At 44.6% G+C, this 26,389-nt stretch overlaps 1 protein-coding gene across 1 annotated transcript in view; it reads right to left on the bottom strand.

Annotated features, from left to right (window-relative positions):
• Window positions 1-26,389, bottom strand: part of ATXN10 (ataxin 10) — a 159,069-nt gene that overhangs the window by 109,429 nt on the left and 23,251 nt on the right. Inside the window, exons 3-5 of the mRNA XM_045083699.1 lie at window positions 23,036-23,118; window positions 11,621-11,717; window positions 9,911-10,069 (exon numbers count right to left, since the gene is read on the bottom strand). Coding sequence (XP_044939634.1) covers window positions 9,911-10,069; window positions 11,621-11,717; window positions 23,036-23,118 — 339 coding nt within the window. The remainder of the gene's footprint in view (window positions 1-9,910; window positions 10,070-11,620; window positions 11,718-23,035; window positions 23,119-26,389) is intronic.

Genomic DNA, 26,389 nt, shown 5'->3' on the forward strand with positions numbered 1-26,389 from the left:
AAATCTACAGGACACAGAAACGACTGACAATTTCATCTACGAAAACATCAAAGATTTTTAGACAGAAAAAAATCCACACACAAAGTCAAAAGATAGGGCGCCTGGGTGGCTCAGTGGGTTAAGCCGCTGCCTTCGGCTCGGGTCGTGATCTCAGGGTCCTGGGATCGAGTCCTGCATCCGGCTCTCTGCTCAGCAGGGAGCCTGCTTCCTCCTCTCTCTCTGCCTGCCTCTCTGCCTGCTTGTGATCTCTGTCAAATAAATAAAATTTTAAAAAAAAAAAAAAAGTCAAAAGATAAAGAAGTGAAAAAAATCTGCATTTTATTTCACACAAAGGACTACTGGCCCTAACTTAGAATATCTTCCTTCATACAGGTAAGGACACAACTGACATCCAAATGGAAAAATAGGTAAAGAAAACGAGAACGCACATAAGAGAAAAACGGGCTCTTCAACATATAAATAAAAACGGTGCTCCAACTCTTAAGGGAAATATAAATAAAACTCTGTAATGATACCATTTTAACCCTCGGAGGCTGGCACATCCTCTCCGACAGCACACTCTGTCAGCAACGACAAGAAACCAGGTCCTCTCCAGTGGCCAGCAGGACTGCAGACGGGTACCAAAGCTAAAAGGGCTACTTGGCATGTTTGTTAAAATATAAAAAAGCATATTCCCTTCGACCTAATGATCGCACTTAACGGATTAAGGGACAATCATACCAGCCCACGTGCGATCTGACGTATGTATAAACAAGGCTACTCCCTGCCGAATTCTGTATTTACAGGACACTGGGAACCTAAATGTTCACCAGTAAGGAACCGATTAAATAAACTGCGGTATATTCACACAGCGGAAGATAGAGAAAGCTCTTTATATACTTACATGGAAAGATCTTGAACATGCACTACTGGATTAAAAAAGTAAGAGGCTCAGGAAGCCTGGACAGCTCAGTCAGTTAAGCCTCCAGCTCTCAGATTCAGCTCAGATCATGACCTCAGGATCCTGGGATCGGGCCCCACACAGAGCTCCGTGCTTGGCATGGAGACTGCTTGAGATTCTCTCTCTCTCTCCCTCTTCCCCTCCCCCTGCTCGCACACTCCCTCTAAATAAATAAATAAAATCTTTTAAAAGAGAATATAAATATAGAAATTTTTAAGAAAAGCAAGAGGCGCAACAGTGTGCTGAGAAGCAAGCAAGCAGCTCACCTGCTCCGGGGATGGGGCTGGACGGAAGAACTAGGCGGATGGCCGGGAGGGAAACTAAGCTTTCCGAGACTTGAACCACAGGAATATATTATCTATCAAAGAACTAGATATGTGACTGAAGCGTATCCTGGAAAATTCATCTCAAATTTATTTCTGCTTTGTAGACACACCACTAGGCAGGAGTGAAAGCATGGCCGTCTCTGGGCAGGACAGCTCAGTGGAGAACTCAGACATGTTTCGTTGGACCAGAAGCTATTTCTGGGCAGACATATTTAAATTCCTACTAATAAAACAGCAAATACTATCCACTGTCTACTGTGAGCCAAGCACCATCTAAGGAGCAGCTCAGTACATGAAACATGGTGCGTATTTTTCTTCAAAGCATTCATCTGGCGCAGTATACATTTATGGGGGGGGGTCATTATCTGTCTCTCACTAAAATGTAACGTCTGAATTTTGAATCTCCAGTGCCACAAACAGCACCTGGGCACACTTCACTCAATCAGTGTCTCCATGACTTAGTTTCTGTTTAAAGTGAGCATTTCTAAGTTTTCCGAGTTTCCTACAACCCTGAGCGAAGAAGGAGTGCCATCTACCTCACGAATTTGACATAGAAGAGCATCGGATCCTCAGGAAAAGGGCAATTTTTCCTAGGCACTGGGTTCAGGTCAAGTGCAAAACCATATGCTTTAGAAGTCACCAGAACTGAATACTAGCTCATTCACTTTCACCAAAGATCATTAAAAATCCAAAGCCATCAAAGCCAAGGGCAAGAATGACATCTTCCCGTGATGCTAGGTAGAAGAGGGTGGGAGAAGTACAGCCATTCAAGGCTCAGAGAGACAGCAAGAGGAGACAGCGTTGCTGGCCAACACTCCTGGTGCCAAACCAACACTCTAGTGAGTTTCTGCACGCCTTTCACCACGTGGGGCGTGAAGCTCAAAAGCCTGGAAACGTCTCCTCTAAATCAGTCCCTTCATTTGAGAAATAAGGGCGTGTGGAAAGAGAGGCCCACAGAGGCTGAGCGTCCCGGGGAAACCCCCCCATTACCCAAAAGTCAAGACAAGCCCATCTCAGTCCGACTCTGCCTCCCGTGGCTCCTCTGAAAATGCTCCCCTTTACAGGGCTCGCCCTTTGCTCATGCAGCCCTTCTGGAGAGACGTTTCAGGAGAACTTAGGGTCCGGTTCTTTGTGCCACCTTCAGCTCAAAATGATCAAGGATAAAATTCCTCCGTTCTTTTTTTTCTTTTTAAAGATTTTACCTTTAAGTAAACCTCCACACCAGTGTGGGGCTCAAACATACAACCCCGAGGATCAAGAGCAGCACACGCCACCGACAGAGCCCGCCAGCCGCCCCCTCCAGTCTTTCTTCCACTCCACAAAGAAGAAACGTCCACTGGTGAGTGAAGATGGGGCATTTTTCCTTTAACTATCTGGAGGACAAGAATGGCTGCCCCTCACATTCAATTGATACAGAAGGCAGAAGAAAACGCTCTGCATGAATGTCCATACAAACCACTAGAGCTCTTGGCTACACCCAACGGGCTGACGTTCAGCGGACAGTACCGACGGCCAACACACACACAGGGCAATGCGCACAAGATGCCGATGGGAGGGAGATTTCCTCTTACAACTGGGAAGTGGTAACTGCACGGCTGTCAGTTACGGGTAAGTCTGTGCTCGCTGCTGAGACTGTTTTTCTAAATATAATATATTCTCCATCCCAGCACACTGCCTAAAGTTACAAGCAAAATTCTCAGCTTTCATTCAGAATTCACTGCAGTTACTTTCTCACCAAACATCTGCTCAAGGGAAAGACAAAGATGTGAGACCCAATCATGGTCAATGTTTTCTAAGTAACAGACTTTAAATTTGTGATTGAATTCTCATGCAGAACAGCTATGTCTGCAAATTCAGAAATTCTGTGGTAGTCCTGTGTGAGGGAGACAGGGTTCCACTAATGGGAAACCTAAAATGCCACAAGGACATCTAGAGACCGTAAGACTCAAGTAACACTCCAAACATTATGAAAAATATGACAGATGGCCTTGGGGGAGCGTCACAAATATTCTCTAGCAAAGGCAGAAGCTAGAGTAGAAAAGGCATCAGAGAAACGAATTTCTTTTATGAGAAGAAAAAGCTAGAAAAGTTATCTGTTTGCTAAGCCCTGAATTTCACACACACAGAGACACACAGACACACAGACACACACACACACACACACACATAGAAGCTGAATTCTCTCCCTCTGTGTACATGAGGGTCACAGGCTTGCTTTATCTACCACTTTCTGTTTCTGATGCCAAAACTGACTCACACAGGCAGTCAGAGGCAAAACTCTGGAGTCTAATCTTGAAATTCATCATTTAAATGTGATTGCAGAAAAGCTAACATCCACAAAGCACTGAGCACAGTTTTACATCATTTTCCATACTGGCTACAACCCAAAATGCAGGAAGGTCCGTCTTTCCATCTCCTTCTTTCTCTCAGTCTTCCTCATTTATCAGGGGTGTTAAAGCGCATGAACAGTTACAGACAAGCTAATTACCATCTACAGTGCACTGTCTCTATGTCATGTAGAAGGTGCTAAAAGCCATCTCTCTAAGCCTCAAGGAGCATATGTTAAAAAAAAAAAATACAAAGATTATGATGTCGGTAAACAGAGGTATTCCTGAGGTCAAAGTTTTAGGGAAGTCTTTTTCAAATGAGCCATTTATTATTTTCATTTCCATATAAGCATATAATATCAAAGCTATACTTATGAATAAAATAGACTTCAGTGACTCTGAAAACCCAGAAAACTCTTTTACAGTTCCCTAATTAAATGAAAAATCTGATTTAAACACTGCTCCAGAAAACAGATGCCACTCTCCTATTCTGATTTCTGGGAAATCAAGCCCACAGCTGCTTCCATCAGCAATCGAGACAAAACACCCAAAGCCGCCATAGAAACAAATGGTCTCCTGTCTGACGGGTAAATAACCTCTTCGGGGGGTCGAATGTGAGGACCGTAAGGCAGACAATTCTACTAGAAAACAAATGAGTTATAATCTCTGAAAAAGACAGCGCAGGAGCCAGGACCTCCCGGGTACCCTTCCTGGGCTGTGGGATCCAGATGAATTCAAACACCCAAACCCAACCCGTGGATTCATCCCGGGTTATCTAAGAGCACAAAAACATCCCTCACACGTACAAACAAAAAGAGCAAACATTTTTAGAAGGACATTATCCCAATAACTCCAGTGCGCCCACACTTTCCTGTGTCTCTGGTATACCTAAACAAAAAAGACCCGGTGACTGAAACCTTACATTTGTCCCTTTCCAAGAAAAGAAACTAAACCCATGAATTCAAACACCATCCAGTTTTGTACTTTGTCAGCCATCCCCTAATGTTAGCAGGTAGGAGGGCAAAGAGTGGGTGCTCTCTAATTTTCAGAGATGGGTTCCTATTTTACGGTAAAAAGTAAACAGTTTTGTTGGAAGCCTCTGGATGCCGGTGTAACTCATGTGACCCAAGCCTCGCTGCACTCCACTTCGCCAAGAATGCGTTTCTTAAAAACTGAAGGTCTGGGGCAACCCTGTTTGCCCCAAGTCTGCTGGCACCCGTTTTCCAGCATTTGCTCACTTCGTGTCTCTGGTCACATTCTGGTAGTTTTCACGATATTTCAAACTTTTTTATTATTATATTTGTCACGAAGATCTGTGATCAGTGATTATCATTCACTGAAAGCTAAGCTGATGATTAGCATTTTGTAGCAAGAAATAATTTTTTAAGTTAAGGTATGTACACTGTTTTTGCAAGAGAAAATGTTCTTGCACACTTACTAAATTACGCTATACTGTGAACATAGCCTTCACGTGCACTGGGAAACCGAAAACTTAATTTGACTCTCCTTACCCCAGCTTTTGTTGCACTGCAGAGGTCTGGAACTGAACATGCAGTACCTCTGAAGTATGGCCATTCTTCAGGATCCTGTTTCTGTTAAGCAAATGCACATCTCCTCCCCCAGGCATCAAGGCGTCACTGCTGTGCGGTTAAGCCATGAGCTACTACCATTCCTTCCCATCCTTTGTCCTGCTATCTCCACCTGCTGACCTCTGAGAACTCGAACTTGAGCTCTCTGGAAGTGGATTCCATCTTTTGCCCTTTACCCCAGTGCTGCCAGAAAACCTCCCCTGAGCTAAGATACTTAAATGAAACAGAATTCAGCTAGAAAATTTTTCTAAGTAAGCAGACGCTGAGGATTCATCCATCGTGTTTACAAAGCATCAGAATCTGGAGGGAGGTAATCTAAGTCAAGCACGATATCATACTATTTTCATGCACCAACTTGTGTTTGCATGCACTTGGTAATTCAAATACAAATAAATATTCGGAAAAATAAATAATTTAAAAATTAGGTACAATTTCAATAGAACAATAAAGCTTATGCTGAAATAGACCCAAACTCAGAAAACCAGTCCCTCACCCTTGAAATGCAAGTGGCACTAATGTCAGCTCAAGGCACACGGATACAACCTGTGCCCGTGAACACGTTGACCTGTCCGTGAAAACATGCACGAAGTAGATCCTCAGGAAAACTGGAGACCAAAACAAAGCACAACAACATCTTTGATGATTTTTATCATGATAAAAGGGTCAATGCCACAAGACGTAACTATTACAAACATAAATGTGTACACCTAACCACAGAGCCTGGGAAGAAGAGATGCAAAACCCAACAGATCTGACTAAAGAAACAGAAAATGGTGTGGTGCACTTCCAGTCATGAGCGGAACAGGTGGATGGAAGACCACCAAGAAACAGAAGGCCCAACAGGCGTCTACATGGCACCAAAATCTGAACCCACAATGCTCTCCATGCAGGTGGGACAGGCTCTACGACAGGCCAGATGCTTGGCCATAAAACATGCCTCAATATATTTAAAAATTAAAAACAAAATTTTATAAAGTGTGTTCTCTGACCACAGAGGAACGAAACTAAAACTCAAGAGCAAAAGGAAATTTGGGAAGTACAGAAATATTGGAAACAGAACAAGCTTGTAAATAACCAACAGGTCGAAGAAAAAAGTTGTAAAAGAAATCGGATATAACCTGAGATGGATTAAGATAAAAATACATGAGACATAGCTCTTACAAAAAAATTTACAGTTCTAGGGGTGCCTGGGTTGCTCAGTGGGCTAAAGCCTCTGACTTCAGCTCAGGGCATGATCTCAGGGTCCTGGGATCGAGCCCCGCATCGGGCTCTCTGCTCAGCAGGGAGCCTGCTTCCTCCTCTCTCTCTGCCTGCCTCTCTGCCTACTTGTGATCTCTGTCTGTCCAATAAAATTTTTAAAAAATCTTTAAAAAAAGAAATTTATAGATGTAAATACCTACATTTAAAAAAAACTCTTTCAGCAATAACCAGAACTTCCAGTTTCTTAAGAACTAGAAAAAAGAGCAAAGTAAACACAAATGGATAAGAAGGATAAATAAGGGTCACAGCAGAAATAAATAGAGAATAGAAAATGAAAAGGGAAAGAAAAAAATATCAATGAATCCAAAAGCTGGTTCTCTGAGATCAAAACCCTGACAAAGCTGAAACAACCAAAATACAAACCGAAATTACTAAAATCAGGAACAAAGAGGAAACATTCCTACCAACCTCACCAAAAAAGGGATCATAAGGGAGTACTATGAGTAACTGTGCCAACACATCAGTCTGCCTGGGCCAAGTGGCCAAGTGTCTTTCCGGGAAAGACACAAACTACTGAAACTGACCCAAGAAGAAGTAAACCATCTAAACAGTCCTATAACAACAAGCAGAAATGGGATGAGTCATCAAAAAACCTCCCACAATGAAAAAAAAGCCCAGGACCAGAGGGCTTCACTGGTGAATTCTACCAAATATTTAAAGAAAAATGAACACCAGTCCTTTGTAAACTTTTCCCCAAAATAACAAAACAAACATAAGAGAAGGGAACACCTCTCAACTCACTCTGTTGAGGCAAGTGTTAACCTGATACCAAAACCAGGCAAAGGCATCACAAGAAAAAGAAAACTACAGCCCAATATGCCTTATCAACATAGACACAGAAGTCCCTAACACAACATGAGCAAGCCAAGTTCACAACACACAGAGATGATATGCCATAAGCAGGTGGGATCTATCCCAGAAATGACAAGTTGATTTAAAATAAAACAAAATTAGGGGCACCTGGGTGGCTCTGTCGGTTAAGTGTCTGACTCTTGATTTCGGCTCAGGTCATGACCTCAAGGTTGTGAGATTAAGCCCCCCGCTGGGCTCCATACTGAGCTTGGAGTCTGCTTGAGATTCTCTCTCCCTCTCCTGCCTCTCCCCCACAACATGCATGCAGTCGATCTCAGAAAAAAATAAAAAAATTAAAATAAAACAAAATTAAGCACCATAATATACTATAGCAATAAGATAAAGAACAAAAACCTCAACAGACGCAGACAAAGCACTTGATGAAATCTAACAGCTTCCATGATAAAAACATTCAACCAGCTGGGAGTAAGTACAGGGACATTCCTCCCCCGGAAGAAGGGTAACTATGGAGAACCATACTTCACACTCGGTGGTGAGAGACTGACGCCTTCCACCTGAAATCAGGAGTGAGACACAGAGGTCTGCCCTCCACGACTACTCAGCATTGTACCAGAGCAGCTGCGTAAGAAAAAGAAAGAAAGGCAACCCAACTGGACAGAAAAAAGTAAAACTATTTGCAGATGACATGATCCTATATAAACAAAGTCCTAAAAAAAAAAAAAAAAAAAAACCACACACAAAAAAACCGCATCAGAACGGGGGACCCTGTGGCTCGGCTGGTTAAGCCACTGCCTTTGGTTCAGGTCGGGATCCTGGAGTCCCAGGATCAAGTCCTGCATTGGGCTCCCAGCTCCTCGGGTAGTCTGCTTCTCCCCTCACCTTCTCCCCTCTTATGCTCGCTCTCTCTCTCTCTCTCTCTCAAATAAACCAATAAAATCTTAAAAAAAAAAAAAAAATCAGAATAAACGAGTTCAGCTCAGGTCACAGGATATAAAATCAATATAAGAAAAATCAACCAGGGGCACCTGGGTGGCTCAGTGGGTTAAGCCTCTGCCCTCAGCTCAGGTCATGATCCCAGGGTCCTAAGATCAAGCCCCGCATCGGGCTCTCTGCTCAGCAGGGAGCCTGCTTCCCTCTCTCTCTCTCTGCCTGCCTCTGAGCCTACTTGTGATCTCTGTCTGCCAAATAAATAAATAAAATATTTTTTAAAAAAATCAACCATATTTCTATATACTTGCTGTTTACAACGCATGAATGGAATTAAACAATTCCCCTTAAATAACATCAAAAATAAAATACTTAGAATGAATGGAACTAAAGCTAGGTACAACTTGCATACGAAGATACTACAGAGCTTCACTGAAGAAATGAATAAGGCCTAAGTAAGTGGAAAGATACCCCTCCACATGGACTGGAAAACTTAATCTAGTTAAAACGACAGTATTTCTCAGAGTCATCTATAGATCCAGGTACTGTCTACCAAAATTCTAGCTGTCCCTCTGAACAAACTGAAAAGCTGATCCTAAAATTAATACGTAACACAAGAGACCCAGAACAGCGCCAAAAAATCCTGAAAAAGAGGAGCAAAGTTGGAAGACCCACAGTTTACAGTCACGGAGACAGTGAGGTACCGGCATGAGAGAAGACGGAATGCAAACAACATCAAAACACGAAACATAAAACCCTGAGCAGAGCCTCGGGGACCTGTGGCGCAACAACGGAAGATGAAGGTTTGTGTCACCAGACTACAGGGACTGCTCCGAGGGCCCTGCGGCCTCCCACACATGCCCACAGGCCATGCAGACAAAAGCACAACAGCCTGTGATCCTCCCAGAACCCAAGGACGGGCAGCCTGACCTCTGAGAGGGTCTCCTTCCTGCCCTGTGGGCGGCTGCTAGGGACACTCGGATGAGATGCCCTTCTGATGAGATTTGGAGATGTCTGCCCACCTCCTCAGAATGTAAAACCACCTCAAGCAATGAGGCATCTCCCTACAGTCACTGTCCCAGTCTTCTGGTCCCTTGTCAATATGTGGGACGAGGATCAAAGCTTCTCCTCCCTGTCCACAGAAGTAATAAACTGTCTAAATCTAACAGTGGCTTGTTATGTCTCTACTGATTACAATCAGCCTCAGCCTTGGCCTTCTGCGGCCTGACAAATAGGCCACGAAAGAGAAGCTGAAAAAGGATTCAAACAAATAGTGGCTGGTGGGGTGCCTGAGTGGCTCAGTGGGTTAAAGCCTCTGCCTTCAGCTCAGGTCATGATCTCAGGGTCCTGGGATTGAGCCCCTCATTTGGCTCTCTGCTCAGCAGGGAGCCTGCTTCCCCCTCTCTCTTTGCCTGCCTCTCTGCCTACTTGTGATCTCTGTCAAATACATAAATAAAATCTTTAAAAAATATATAAAAATAAAAAACCACTTTCAAACAAATAGTGCCTGGAAACTCCCCAAATCTGGCAACATAAACCTACAGATTCAATAAGTCTAGAGAACGCAGAGAGGATATACCCAAAGAATTCCACACCAAGACATCATAATTAAACTTCTGAAAGGACAAAGAAAAATCTTAAATAAGCAAGTAGAGAAGCATCCAAATTTCTAACTTCTAATTTCTAACTTCTAATTTCAGACATTCTAATTTCTAACAAGAAACTTACGGCCATTCGGATTCAGGCTGCTTTTGGTGAGCTTCGATGACATCAATGGCAATGTTCAAATTTTCCTCCAGTTCTTTCATTCTCTCAGAATTCAGGGATGTGAACAAAATCATTGATGAGTAGGCGACAATTTTTTTGTCTGGATGATTTAAGCAAGACCTTCCAAATAAAGAAATGAGAGTGTGAGCCCATTCAGCAATACGGTAAGATATGATTACAACACATACATAATAATCATCCCATTAACAAATTCAGTGCCTAATGATGTTTTTTAAGGATTTAATGAAGTACAACGCTTTGAAACAAATACGCTATTTACTGTAAAAACAGCAACGTAAAACGAGTCACAGCACAAAGCATCCAATATTAAAGACACAGCTGACGTACGACTCAAAAGCAAATACCATCTGATTAAAGAGAAAGATAATGATTACATTTACAATTAAAAGATTTTAGGCCTCCAACTCTTAATTATTGGCAGGAATCTGAGGGCCAGTTACAGACTCGGTGAATCATACCTGTTTCTATCTAGCTGATCTGATCTGAACATCACCCTCTCCACACAGCCCAGAACACTCCACCACCAGGGAAGGCGGCAGAGACTTTAGGCAGCTGTTGTCTGAACAGGTGCAGCCTTTGGATCCAGAGAGCAGCTCGGCCACCTACCAGCAGTGTCAGCTTCCCCACCTGTCCCAAAGGGGACAGCGCCACCTGCCGTGCAGGGCTGCTGACCAGGACAGAGAACGCCCAGCCCAGGGCACGTGGACAACTCCTACGCTACAGCTTACACTGTTGCCACAACCGAAGACACCCCACTCGCTGGTAACCGAGCCTGGATGAGGAGCCAGGCCTCCCACTGTCAGTGCCCCTCCTATTACCTATTCTTCCTCTGCCACCTGCACACCTTTTACCTCTGTGCTCCACTTCTCACGAACCAACAGAGCTGGTCAAAACAAAACAGTAATCCCCAGGAAAAGCACCGTGAACCAATCCAGACCAAGAGATTGGTTGTCCACGTCTTACAGCTCTCCAGATCTACCAAAACATAAAGCCCCGGGCCATGTATAAAAGAAGAGCTTGGCAGGGACGCCCAGGTGGCACAGTCGGTTAAGTGTCTGACTCTTGACTTTGGCTGAGGTCAGGTCAGGGTCGTGAGTTCAAGCTCCACGCTGGGCTCCGTGCTGGGCATGGAGCCTGCTTGAGATTCTCTCTCCCTCATCCCCAGCCCTCCACCCCATTTTTTCTCCCTCTCCCCTTACCCTTCCCCCAATAAAAGTAAGTGCTCACTAAATAAATAAATGACTATTCATTGCCCATACTTGGGTTTATGGCTTTTTTATTATAAATTTGTTTTTCTTACCAATTATAATAAACCTAGTACTTCTTAATCAAAATTTCTATTTTCTTAAAATACAACTGACATGCAACAAAGGGCGTCAATCTTAAGTGTACAGCCCCCAAAATTATTATATACAGATACACTTCTATAACTACCAGCCAGACCAAGACATGAAACATTCCCAGAACCCCAGGAGACTCCCCCATGACCTCTCCCAGCTCCTCCTGAACCTGCCACCAACCACCAACCACCACCACTATCCTGAATTCTATCATTAAAGGTTAGTTTTCCTATTTTTGAACTTCATGTAAATGGAATGATATAAACACAGTCTTTTCAGAAGTCAGAAAACCTTTTATCAATATACTCACAGAAAGAGTTCTGGGAAGGCATGCACCCAAACAATGGACTGGGAATCTTCATTCCTTGAGGCGATGTTGCCTAGAAACTGCAGGCCACAGCGAAAAGCTGAGGATTTATAAAAAGTAAAAAAAGATACAATTTAAAATTTTTTTGACATACTGAATAAACATATCTTAATAAAAAGAAAACATTCTGGATTATTAAACAGGAAGTTTTTATTAGCTTCTTTTACCTATATAAAGTCTCTCACCACAATGAAACTTTGGGCATAAACTTAATATTAAAATGCCTTACCAAAACAATGTACACTAGACAAAATAATTAACTTCTCAAAAAGACTGTAAATGTACACAAAATATACCTCCAATTTACATTAAATATCACTGGATTGTGTGTTCTGATCAAGAGAGCTACTCTTAGAGTGGATTTTGTAAAATCTAACAATGCTATTTCAAAATTACATCTAAAACATAAGACAATAGTAATATTTAAAGTTAAAAAATAGTAAAAAGATATATTGGGCAAAACCAGCCTAAAAAGGAAGTCATACATCACTTAAAATGGGATGTAATAAACATTAAGGCAAAAAGCATTATTGGAGATTATTATTAAAAGTCATTTCAGGGGTGCCTCGCTGGCTGTCAGTGGAACATGCAACTCTTGATCTCAAAGGCTGTGAGTTTGAGCACCACATTGGGTACAGATATTACTAAAGAAGATATACTTAAAAAAAAAAAATCCATTTCAGAATGACTTAATTCACCAGGAAGATATAACAATTTTAAATCATAATCATCTAATAATATGGACTCATAAGTATGTATGTGTGTAAAACTGACAAAAGCACAGAAGAAAGAAAAAAATCCACCATTAAATTTAGCAGTAGTTACACATCTTTCTGGGTAACTTATAAAACAAGCAGACAAAAATTAGTATATTTAGAAAACTTTAATAGCATTTAATAACAACCTAGTTAATAAATACAGAATATTTCACCAAATAAAAGTGCAGAATATTGGACAAAACCTAGGATGCTGACAGCACCTGGGAGGTGGAGCAACAGGAATGCTTGTCCACGGCTGGTGGAAGGGCACAGCCACCATGGAGGACAGTGTACTGAGTGGTTTCTTACAAAACTAAACATACTCTCAATATATAATCCAATGATCAAAATCCTTGGTATTTACCCAAAGTAACCAAAAACTTATGTCCACTCAAAACCCTGTACGTTAATGTTTACAGCAGCTTTATTCATAATTGCCAAATGAAAGCAACCAAGATGTCCTTCCATGGTGAACAGATAAACATGCTGTGGTCCAAGGAGACAATGAAATACTATCCAGCACTGAAAACAAATAAGCATCAAACCATGAACGGACATGGAGGAAACTTACACGCACATTACCAAGTGAAAGACATCAATGAAAATGCCACACACTATATGATTCCCACTATGACATTCTGAAAAAGGCAAAACTAGGGAGACATTGCAAAGATCCATGGTTGCCTGGAATGAAGGCAGGGACAGTGAAAAGGCAAAGCACAGGGCAGTGAAACTACTCTGTGTGATACTATGATGGTGAAAACATGTCATGGAGAGTCACGGGAGCAGGAAGCAAAGAGAGAAGCAGGCTCCCTCATGAGCAAGGAGCCCGATGCAGGACTTAATCCAAGGACACTGGGATCACAACCTGAGCAAAGGCAGATGCTTAACCAAATAAGCCATGCAGGTTCCCTCAACATATTTTTAAAAACTGACACAGAGATAATGCTCAGTTACTGCATCACAATTATGTTTATATATAATTACTTGCGGGAAATAAGCCCCCAAAATGAACAGAAAATCCCCACATATTTAAAAGTAGAAGACAGACCCTAAATAACCTATGGGGACAGAAAAGAAATCACAATGGAAATACAATATTCAATCAACAAAGATGCCAGAAGCCAAAGCTTCTAGATGCAGCTAACACAGTACCCAGAGGAATATTCATAGCTTTAAAATGCATACTTTGAAAAAAACAAGTAAATAAAAATTAAAAAAATAAAAGGCATACTTTGGGAAAGAAGAATGAAGAAAATAAGCTAAGCATTTGCTTCAAGAAATTACAGAAAGAATAATAAAATAACCCAAAACAGTAAAGGAAGAAAAAAAGATTAAGAGCAAGAAATTATTAAAATTGAAAGCAGTCATAAAAGAGAACATCAAGATCCAAGATGTGACTCTTCAAAAAGCTCAATATTGACTAACCTTTGAGAACTAATCAAAAAGGAGAAAAGCCATGAAGAATAAAGACGTTAAATTTTCAGAAGTAACAGGACACGGCCATGGATCTTGCAGACATCAAAAAATAAAGTCAGAAGATACTACAAATACCTTTAGGCCACACTGTTTGAAAATTTAAATTAAATAAACAAAACCCTAGAATACGGCTAAGAAAAAGCACCTCTGTAAAAAATTCAGGGAACACCTGCAGTCTTGTACCATTAAGGTCTAATCAGCAACCAGAAACTTTCCCACAAAGAAAAAAAAATAAAATCCTAGACCCAGGCAGCTTTACTACCCATTCACATTCAAGTAGGAAATAGTTCCAATTTATACAACTCTTCCAAAGGACAGAAGAGAGAGCAGACCCTCAAACCAGCTTGGTGAGGCTTGCTTAACTGTGATACCCAAGTCGGAACAAGCACAGCAGGAAAAAGGAAGGGAACAGAATGTAAAAAATACTGAAAATGTATTCCACATTGAATCCAGTTGTATAGAGAATGACGAAGCTGTGAACTTAACAGCTGTACTGCAAGCTGCTTTATTATCACAAAGTCAAAATTTGTAACCGACCACATGAACCTACAAAGGACAGAAACATACAAAAATCTCAAAAACCGCAGGGAACACAGAGATGGTGAAATTCAACACTCATTCATTTTCAAACAACAAACAAAACAACTACCAGCCACGAAAGATTACCAGGGGGCTTCTTTAACCTAAAAATGGGCAGCCCACAAAAAATCGACAACACAATATAATTGATAGCCAACTGGAGAGAGAGAGCCTTCTGAAAGGGTGGAGACAGGAATACCTGCTATCACCATTTCCGGTCGACATTCTCCTGAAAATCCAGGCCAGTAAGACTAAGGATGGCCAAACACTAGAAAAGAAGACACTAAACGTTTTTCCCCCTCACAGCTGAAATGTCATTTGTACTGTACGTGGAAAGTATTTTTAAGTATGTAAGTTGTTTGAATTAGTAAGAGTCACCAAAGTTGCTGCATACAAAGTCAGTATTTTAAAAAGTCAACAGGGCACCTGGTGGCTCGGTGAGTCAAGCATCTGAGTTTGACTCCGGTCATGATCTCAGGATCCTGGGATGGGGCCCTATGCTGGGTTCCCCACTCAGCAGGGAATCTGCTTCTCCCTCTCCCTCTGCCCCTCCCCCTACTCGGGCATGTGCACACACTCTCTCAGATCAATATGTAAAATCCTTTAAAAATAAATAGCTGAAAATAAATTTTTAAATTAGAGTCAATATTTCCATATAGAGAGAGAACAAGCAAAAAAAAAAAAAAATCAAGAAAGGAGACCATGTATGAAAGCATCAAAAATACAGCTATAAGTGATGTACAGTGCCACTAAGCAAAAAAATTCTAAAACTTGACTGAGTGAGGAATCACACCATGATCACAGAGTAGAGGAATCCACTTTTCTCTAGAGAGTAAGTGCAATCTGAGTCTGAATCCCAACAGGGATGTGCGTGTGCGTGTCTGCGCACACGTGTATGTGTACATGCATATGTGTAATTTTACACAATCAGAGGCTGTGTATAGGTTTGTGTGGGTATCTGTGTAACTTGACAAGATGACTCTAAAATCTGCCACTATACAAAGGGCCAAAGCTGAGAAGCTGTTGAAAATCATTAGGTAAGAGGATTTGTTTTCACAAAACAGTAAGCAAGTGCGTGTAACAGTACGGTGCTGGGGCAGGAGGAGATAAGCAGACCAACAGAAAAGAACAAGAAAGAGACTCAAACCGAAACTGGCGAAAGATGAACAACAGATTATTGAGTACAAAATGGTCTTTTCAAAAAATAACACTGGGACGACTGGGTACCAGTACGGAAAAATGGAAATTGGACTCCTTCCTCAAATAACACAGAAAACTCAATTCCAAGTACTAACCTAAATTGAAAAAAGTAAAAATAGAAAGCTTTTAGGAAACAACACTACAGAATAAAAAGACATTTTAAACAAGACACACAAAATAACACCAGAGAAAAACATTAACAAACTAAACTTTCATGTTAAAACACTTGGGTGCCTGGGTGGCTCCGTTGGTGAAGCGTCTGCCTGTAGCTCAGGTCACGATCCGGGAGTCGTGGGATCGAGTCCCACATCGGGCTCTGCTCAATGGGGAGTCTGCTTCTCCCTCTGCCTCTACTCCTCCCCTCACCACTTGTGTGCTCTTTCTCTCTCTCTCTCAAATAAATCTTTAAAAAACACAAAAAACAACAACAAAAAACCTAAGAACACTTTTTTTTCTCAGAAGATATCCTAAAGTATTTTAAAAACACTATCCACAGAATAGGAAGAGAGACAAAAACGTAACAGGAACACTTAAGTATCAAAGGACTTATCCAAAGATTCAAACAGCTTTTATAAATCAGTCAACAAGACAAATTCAGTAGAAAAACGGCGAGTTCAGCCTCCTCTGTCGGCAGGCGCCTCGCGGAAGGCGTGCAGGTACTCGGTTCCGGGCGACTCCCTGGCCGGTTTCCGTAGCACGTGGTCTCCTATGGCGAGGGAACAGGGATGAGCTCCTGCAGGGTGTGACCAACCGGAGGTCTCCAGCAGCCAAAAACTTCCTCAGGATGCTTCAAAGCAACTTCCCCAGCACCCTAGGGGTGGATTTCCAGCAAGTTCCACCAACAGGGCCTCTCAGCGACTTCTCCACGTGACAAGAGAGCCATGACCAGGCTGTCTCCAAAAGGAGCTGGATCTCAGACCCAGGGAGGGGGAGTCTCTCCTTTGGACACTCCTCTCAGCCCGAGGGGTACCGGCTGCCCAGAGAGTCTACAACTCCTGTATGCTCCAGCACTGTCCGTACTTCTTAGTAGTCAACCCCGTTACTTCAAGCCCTGGTTAGAGTCCGTGATTCTTTACATCAAGTTTTCCCTGTTCCAGGGATGATGTGGTTTCCACCGCCCGGATGCGTCCTCGCTGGCAGAGTGGATGGAGCAACGGAAGAGGAGGAAGGGGAAGTGCGGAAGAGAGGGAGGAAGGGGAAGGTTCCAGCGGGAGCAAGAGAAAAAAGCCCCAAGCACAGGCCTCAGAACACAATGACCGCTCAATCAGTCAGGACCAAGTCAGGCGGACAACGGTACTCATTCCAACAAAGAAAAACTAATATAAAGAAAGAAACCACAAAGGCAACACTGAGGTTAACACAGAGATTCAGGCTATAGGCAACAGCCGCCACCCTCGGAACTGAAGGCACGAAGGCAAAGTGAGGCAGGTAGGGTTGTGAGAAGCCCGAGCCGGCAGCGGCCCTCCAGGGCTGGAACCCAGGCCTTGGGAGAAAGGGGCTGCCCAGCTACCGTGTGGGCCCTGGAAGCACAGAGGGCGCCTCCGACTCGGGAAGGGCCCCGACCAGCTGACAATGGAACCCCTGGGTGAACACAGGGAGGCTGGAAAGGGGGAGCGGCTGCTGCTTTCCAAGGGGGACACGAATGGGGGTCACGTCCCGACTTCCCGCCTCCTGCCAGCCAGCTTCCCACCAGCATCGTTCACTGGCTGACCCTAACAGAAAGCAAAGGACAGCTGTGTTTGTGGCCTTCCAGCCCTGGCGACCCAGTGCAAAAACAGAGACAGAGGGGTGAGCTTGAGTTGAATACCGACAGCCCAAGATCCAGAACAGTCTCTGCATTAGGCAATCACCAGCGTGATACACACATGTCATTTCTGTGCGTTCTTATTTTATCTTCACAATAAGGCAGACCGCATCATCTAACATTTCACAGATGAAGAAACGGAGGCACAGAGTGATTCAGTAAATCAGCCGAGGTTGACAGCAAGTGAGGGGCCCAGCCAAAACTCGGGAGCCCACGGTGTGCCTTCAACGCCAGCTCTTAACCAGGCCAGGAGCACTGAGAGAAGCCAAGAACATTCGTACAGTTCACACGGGTGGAGAGAAGCTCATCGGGGAAATACTTAAAATACTTCTGTGCTCCGTGGTAACCGGACACGACCGTGAATCCCTGCCGGCCTACCCCTGCCCAGCCCCTTCCTCGGGACACGCCCCATACCTAAAAGGCCACTGCCTGACCGAGCCCCAGCCTCCCAGGGCCATGCCCCAACTATGCCTGGCATGCACGCCGAGGTGTCCACACCCGCGCCTCCTGTTTGCTCACTGGGTTTGAAGTGGTTCACATCAGGGCCAGGGCAGCCCATGCAGGCGGAAAGGCATGTGATGCGATCCCGAGTGCAAAGAGACCGAGACACTTCTGGGGAACCAAACCCCATGTGAGTGGAGCGTCAGGAAGCGAGCAATGAGGCAAAGAGGCAGGAGGGATCAAAGTAGTAGCACCTGCTGAGTTCTTACCGGGTGCTGGGCGCTGTGCTCTGACCGCGCTATCACCTAACCCCCACCACAGCCTTCTGAGCTCATCGCCAGCCCTTCCACACACAAGCAAACTAAAGCTCTCGGATCACCTCACTTGCACGGCTAAAGCAGCAAACCTGGCCAAAGCCAGAGGTGGCTCTTCTGCCCCCAGGAACCCAGGCCCATCCAGGAAGGTAAAAAGTTGCAGGAACAGGAGGTGAAATAGAAGGTTCCACTCCATGAGAGGATCCCCACCGTGCAGCAACCACGAAGCAGTTTTAAGAGCAGGGCACTTCTGAAGTCTTTAAACTTTCTAGACCTCTGCTTTGGCAGAAGGAGGATGGGCAGGAGGAGGGTCCCGCCCCAGAGCTCTGGCCCTTCATCCTCATGACTCTCCCAAGATCCGAGATCCATCCGGCCTTCCCTTCCAGCCTTATGGCCCAAACCCCCCCACCCACGATAACCCTGGGCTGGGCACAGAACCGGCTGCCCCCAAGACCTCCCAGGCAGAGAGGCTGCAAAGATTAAGAAGGACAAGATAACGTGACGTGCCTGTGCTCAGCACTTGCTCACAGGAACTCAGCAATCGCCGGCTCAGAGAGTTCTGGAATGGTGGCCCAAAACAGAAACACTGAGATAAGAATAGGAAGAAATACTGAGAAATACAAAGACAAGAAAATGATAAACCAAGAACTTCACAACTGACTTCACATTACAATCTACAAGAAGCAAGATACAAAACTGCCACGTACCGGTTCATTCCCGTACACACAAATACTGACAGAGGATGAAACAGTCAAGCGTGTGTCTGAAGCAGCCTACCTCCGGGTGATGGCTATTTTCCTTTCCCCTTTTCTGAGTTTTTAAAAATTACTTTGTAATGAAATTATAGGAAATGTTTACAATGAAAAGCTCTACCCTCATTTTTAAACTGAAGTCACAATTTAAAATGACAATTTATATTTTTACTGAATAGGATGTTAACATTCAAATCCTTGTAGAACTGAATTTCTCTCTCTCTCTCTCTCTCTCTCTCTCTCTCACACACACACACACACACGCCAACAATACAAGCTGGTCTGAAAGGCAACTGACCTAAAGATCATTCAGGCAACTAAAAATTAGCACTCTGAATCAGAACGCAATTCCAGGAAGGAAAAGGTTTAAAGATGTCCCAGCAGCAAGAAAAGAAAACCCCAGACAAGTACTAATGACAGTTTACTTTTACCAAACAGCTTATCAAGTGATCTGTGTAAATACTGCAAATGTTACAAAACCATTCCAAAATCCCAACATTATTTTTACAGATTAAAAATGAATAAAGGCCAAAAACAACACCAATAATTCAATTAAAATAACTCATGCTTGTGTTTACATAAATTTGATGAGCGTAATATATTCATCACACCACTGCAATTATTCTCTGAAAATAATACTCTAAATATTATTTTGACAATGTAATTACAGTTTTTACCTCAAGAGTGGTAACAAAACGCTGGCACAGATATGCTGCTAAAAATCCACCAAGAATAAGGTTCTCACAGAGAAAGAGTCACAACACAGTATGGGCACTTTATTAAGAACCAGAGTGCTTTTATAAGGCTTGTATTAGGCTTGAACTAATACACTATAGAATTTTTTTAAGTTTCATTGTTGAATCCCAATTTCACATGGAATTCCAAATTCAGGCGCATCGCGGACCGCCCTCTTCAAGAAGAAAGAGAGAAATACTGTGGAACTTCCATTGCCCACCCCCGCCTCGCTAACATGCTTCCAGTTCTGCCTGTAAGCACACATCATCTCCGTAAAGCCGACACAACTGAAAAGTAAAGACCTAAATCAGGGGAGAGATGGCCCATGTTCATGGACTAGAAGACTCCGTATAGCTAAGTTGGCAAGTCTCACCAAACGGATCTATAGATTCCACCTAACTGCTAATACGCACGACATAGACATACTCTTAAAAAATCAACAACGGGAGGGGCGCCTGGGTGGCTCAGTGGGTTAAGCCTCTGCCTTCGGCTCGAGTCATGACCCCAGGGTCCTGGGATTGAGCCCCACATCGGGCTCTCTGCCTGACAGGGAGCCTGCTTCCCCCCTCTCTCTCTGCCTGCCTCTCTGCCTACTGTGATCTCTATATGTCAAATAAATTAAAAAATATTTTTTTTTAATTTAAAAAAAAATTAAAAATCAACAACAGGGGAGCCTGGATGGCTCAGTGAGTAAAGCGTCTGCCTCCGGCTCAGGTCATGATCTCCGCATCCTGGCCTGGAGCCCAGAGTCCGGCTCAGCAGGGAGTCTGCTTCTTCCCCTTTTCCTCTGCCCCTGCTCACAAACACTCACTCTCCCTCTCTCCAAAATAAATAAATAAATAAATCTTAAAAAAAAGAAAAAACCACAAAAAGACAAACACCCCAATTAAAAACTGGGCAAAGACCTTGACATTTCCCCCAAAGGAGATTTACAAATGGCCAAAACAAGCACATAAGAAGATGCTCAGCATCATTAATCATGAGGAAAACACAAATCAGAACCACAATGAGATGCCGCTTCCCAAGCATGGGGATGACTCCGACCCCCCGGAAAGGACAAGGAGCGCGGGCGAGCACGTGGAGAAGCGGGAATACTGTACACTGTCGGTAAAATGCAAAATAGCACAGGGGCTGAGGAAAGTCTGGTTCCTTAACAACTTAAATAGGAAGTGGACCCACAATTCCACTGCTAGAACTGCTGAAGGACAGAAAGACCATACACCGATTAGTATGTCCACAGGCACACCCGGAGCAGCGCTATTCTGGACGGCCCGATAGCAGTGCCACAGCCAAATGGCGGAAACCACCCAAATGGCCGCCAGTGAACAGATTCATGAAATGTGGCCCATGCACACCACCGAGTCTTATTCAGTCGTCACATAACTGAGGTACTAGTACCTGCAGCAATGTGCAAACACTCGGAAACACATTCTGCTTCCTGAAAGAAGCCAGACACACAGGTCCCATGACTCTCTGATTCCACTTCCATGAGAAACCCAGAACTGGTAAATCCAGAGACAGACACAGGAGAGGGGAGAACGGAAAGCAGCTGCTCGGCGGGGAGAGGATGTCCTCTCGGAACTGTGGAAGTGCGTCACTTAGATGTGGTGGCTGCACGGCACTGCGAACGCTCTCAAGGCCCCACGGCTGTTCCCTTTAAAAAGGTTACTTGTTGGCTGCGTGAATGTCAGGTCAGTAAAAGGCGGATTCCTTAATTAAACTAACATACCACAGCTGCCGAAACCGTAAACTGTTCCAAACACACCAACACAACACAACACAACATAACACAACAAAACACAACACAACACAGGTGTATGAAGACGTGCCCTCTGGCTGGTACCAATTGGTGGTGAAAAGCCAGGCCGCCAACCACACAAGCAATTTCTCGACCACTGACAAACTGGGTCCCAAAAAGTGTCAGAAATCACCTCCTTTAGATTTTCTGTGAGATTATGGACTTGTTTCAGCGAAGAGAGAATTGATCCTGCGAAACACTGTTTTATCCCATAAACATCACACAAGTCTTCTGGGGCCGATCAGGGATGGAGCAGAGCAGCCGTCAGCATCCAGGAAGATAGGAGGGCACATGATGTGCGATGGAAGCATGGAGCCCAGGGATGGGGCGATTTTAGGAGACGCGGTGCTCAGTGGCCACACAGGGATGGGCTTCAGTGCGCCAGGGGAGGGCTGGCCCACTCTGATGGCCCTTGAATCACCGCGTCCGTCTGGTGCTTCCTCTCAGGTGTCTCATTCAGAAATACTTCGTGGCCAGGGAAACCCACTTCTGTCCACCACAGGACCCACTATCTACCACATCAGCACTTTTCAGTCATTATAAAATGCACTACATTCTGAACTCTCCTTCGGAATGACCATACCACACAGAAACTTCAAGAAGAGCTGCTTTTCCATGCAACAGTGAAATCTGGACCGGACCTTACTACTGATTTTTCATCCCCCAATTTGAGCACAGAGGCTTCTGGTGTATCATAAATTAGAGCTACAAAAAGATCTTTAAATCTCTAACATCTTAAAAACACTTTCCTACGAAACCCCACACCCTACTGGTTTCTTGACAATACCTGAGAAATTACTGCTGCCCAAAATAACAGAGAGCAAGCACTTGGTGTGAAGGGGCGCGGATGATGCGGAAGACAGACTCTTGTCTGCTCTGCTCAGCGTCCGGATCACAGTTGGCACCCGAGGACAGGCATGCCATATCCACACAAAACACTGTATGACTATGCGAGGGCCGGCCTAACAAAGCACCAGACTGTTTGGTGTAAACAATGGATTTATCTTCTCAGAGAAGGAGGTTCAACGTCCACGATCAAGGTGTGGGATGGGCTGGTTCCTTCTGAGCCCCCTTCCTGGGCTTGCAGATGGTGGTCCTCTCGCCATGTCCTCATGTGGTCGTCCCTCTGTGTGTGTCTGTGTGCTGACCTCCTCTTCTTACAAGGACCCAAGCCATCACGGGTTAGGCCCGCCTGCAGGACTCCATTCTACTGGATTTAGCTCTTTCATGGCCCGGTCTCCAAACACAGTCACATCCCCAAGTGGCAGGAGTCGGGGCTCCACCGTACAGAACTGGGGGACAGTCTGGGAGCACAATTCACCCCACAACAGAGTGAGGACAGGAAGCTGTGACAACTTCATTTATGATCATTCACTAACATCACCAAATAAGTTTCTCTGTATCATGAAATACAAAACATTTGCTTTAACTAAGATGTGGATTTTAAATCCTTTCCAAAGGTCTGAGAAACCCATGAATCCCACAAGTTACAAGTTACCTGTCAACAGGGACTCCTGCTCCACCCGTAGCTCACGAAAAAGAAAAATCAGATCAACAGCCACGCCAATGGTATCCAAGTTCCTGTAGGAGATTTTTTAAAAAGACAGAGTCAGACCCATTAGTTTTCTTAGGCCTGCGTTTCAAATGATCCAGGGAACAGAGCCGCAAACTTTCCACATCATAATCTCATAACCTGCTGACGTGTTACCCCACCCCCCCAGGGCAAAGGGGACCTTCGGGCTGTGAGTGGATTCAGGATCTTGAGATGGAAAGATCACCCTGCACTAGCCAGGTGGGACCAATATGGTCACAGGCACCTTAAAAGAGGAATACATGAGGGTGTCAGAGTTGGGGAAGGGAACATGAGCCCAGAAATGCCAGCGGCTTCTAGAAGCTTCTAGAAAAGGCCAGGAAATGGATTTTCCCCGAGAGCCTCCAAAGGGAACTCGGCCATGGTGACCCATTCCAGCCTTCTGAATTCCTGAACCAAAAGATAACAAATCTGTGTCGTTTGAAGCCATAAAGTGGGTTGAGTAACGTGTCACAACAGCAGGAGGAAAGCAATCAGATTTGGGGAAGCAGAAGCGATGATGCACATATAAACACCCGCACATATGGGAGCAGCTCTGGAATCTGGCAGGGAGCAGGGGCCAGAAGAACAGTGAGCAGCCTCTGAAATGCTAGAAGCTTTTAGACTTCTGGTGGGCACGTGGATGCCGAAGGCACTGCCAGTGAGGGCTCAGAAGTGAGGAACCAATCCCTGGAAACCGGGGAAAGAGGACCCTCTTCCCACAGGTGCAGAAGCTCAGCAAAATGATGAACTCGGATGTTTAGCTGAGCCACGATTATGGTGGGACCTGAGTGCTCCACTTCCTGCTGCACCTAACAGAAAGGAGATGAAGAGAGAACCAGGTCTTGCTTCGGAGAATTCTCAGTCTAGCCAGATGGCAAAAGACACTAAAACTGGGACAGTCAGTGGCCAGAAAGCGTGCTCTGCCGAGAAAGCCAAGGGGTTAGCTGCATAGCTTTTGCTCCTGCCTGGGAAGAATCAGAAGGTCAGTGTTGAGTCCCAGGTGAGGAGGGGCTCTTTGAGCAGATTAGGGTGGGACCCACTCCCTTCTGTCACCTCAGCAGAACCCAGGAGTAGAGACGGGGTTATCTACGAAAGCTCTGTGCAGGACCCTCTTGTCTAACGATGGGAATCCCCATGACAGACATGTGAGACCCACACGGTTGTTAAAAATGTTTTACCGGGAGAAGAAAGTCTGCCAGCTTGGACAAAAAGCACAGAGAAAGGATGAAATTTAAAAAAAAAAAAAAGTGTCAAACTCCCAAAATTCTACTAGCGGGAAGTAGGCTGATAGAATGACTCAGGTGCAAACACATGCTCCCTTGGGGAAAAAGGAAGGCTGACTCTGAGGGCAGGGCCAAGGGCACAGCCTCAAGCCACAGATGACTCTTCCCAGGCCTGGAAACCGAACTGAGTTTTTTGCCAGATGGGATTCTGAAACTGCTTTGCTTGGGATCAGTGATTCCTCTTTTCCTTCGATTTTCTCCTCTTTCAAAGGATAATGTCCAAAACAGTTACCCTAGGCCTGCCCCAAACTGCATTTGGGGAGCAGAGAACCTGTCCAGTTTCACAGCTGCACCAATACAGTCGAATTCTACCCCAGAATGGATGTGCTCCAACCAGAATCAGACATGTGAGTAATTGAGAAAACTGAGTAATACAATTCGGGACTTTTAGCTGATGAGACTTAGATGAGATTCTGGACTCCAGCTAATGTTGTCGGGGTCAAAAATGTGGGGCACTGGGAAGGGCTGAAGGCATTCTGTATACTGACTCTCTAGGGGCTCCAGGGTGGACCATGGTGGGGAGAATGGCCCCCGAAAGATGTCCACACCCTCAACTCTGGAACCTGTAATTATGCTCTCTTATATGACCAAAGAGATGTGGTATATTAAGAAATATGTTTTTGGTCTTTGTCCCACATTCCTAGCACAGAGCACCTAAAACCCTTGGAATTTCCAGTGTGATAAGGAGTTTTTTGATATTTAGAGCAAGCCCCTCTCAACCACAAGTGGGTTTATCCTGATAAGGCAGCTCTAATGGGGCCTCCATGTGGCCTCACAGCGGGGCTGACTGTCCCCCAGAGGGACCAACCAAGTGATTATGGGACTGTAACATTCAGCACCAACCTCCAGACCTCTGCAGAGGAGAAAGGTCTAGAGATTGAGTTCCATCACCAACAGACAACAATTTTTCCAATCAAGCCTATGTGACAGAAGCTCCATAAAGACCCCCACAAAATGACAAGTTTGGAAAACTTCTCTGTGGGCTAGTGAACACATCAGAGGGAGCAAGACCGCCCTGCAGCGACCCACTTGTCCTACGTAGCTCCTCTCTTTGGGTATCCCAAAGTTGTGTCCTTCACAGGAAACTGGTAACCGTATGGCAAGTGCCTCCCTGAGTCCTGGGAACCGTTGTATCAAACCCGAGAGGTGTCACGGGAACCTCGGAACTTGTCAGCTAGGCAGAAATGGCAACCGGTTCGCATCTCAAGTGGGGCTATCTTATGGGACTGAGTCCTTTACGTTATGGGATCTGATGGCACTGATTCCAGGCGGGTGGTGTCCGAACGGAAATGAGTCTAGACCCGCAGCTGCCACTGAGAATCAAAGTTGGTCAAAAAAAATCAGAAGAGACTTTTCAGGTATGATTACTGGTTCTGAGAGGGGGAGATTATCCTAGATACTGGCATGGGCATCATTAATCCTAAGAGTCCTTATCAGGGGGTGCAGGATGGTGGGAGCTGCAAAGAGACTGGAAGATTCTCTGGTGTTGCTTGGAGGCGGGAGGACGGGGCCGCAAGCAAGGACCCGGGCAGGCTCCAGAAGGTAGAGAAACAAGAGAACGGATTCTCTGCTAAAGAATGTCTACTACCAGCCCCACTGGTTCTCGCTGATTTTGGACTTCTGACTCAGAAAAAGAAGATAAGAAAGACTTGGTGTTCAAACAAGCCACCAAGTCTGCAGCAATCTGTTAGAGCAGCAAAGGAAACCACGACGGCTCCCTGCCTTCACTTCCCCACGAGAAGCAGAATGAAGCCACGACACTCACTCCTTAAAGAACAAGAGGGTCCGGGTCCTTTCTTCCCTCCCCACGGCCGAAGAGCGGCTCAGTGCCCACCTCCCAGAGGAGTATGGTGCTTGCTTGGATGGCCCTGCCAGAAGACAGCTGGTATCTCATCTGCCACACTATTTTTCCTTGCAGTGCTTGAATTTTTATAGTTTGCGTATTACTTGTATAATCAGGAAAAGCAAATAGAAATGAACTGCAAAGGAAGTTGTA

This window comes from Mustela putorius, unplaced genomic scaffold (assembly GCF_011764305.1).
Source record: "Mustela putorius furo isolate JIRA1106 unplaced genomic scaffold, ASM1176430v1.1 tig00000738_pilon_pilon_pilon, whole genome shotgun sequence".
Classification (NCBI taxonomy): domain Eukaryota; kingdom Metazoa; phylum Chordata; class Mammalia; order Carnivora; family Mustelidae; genus Mustela; species Mustela putorius.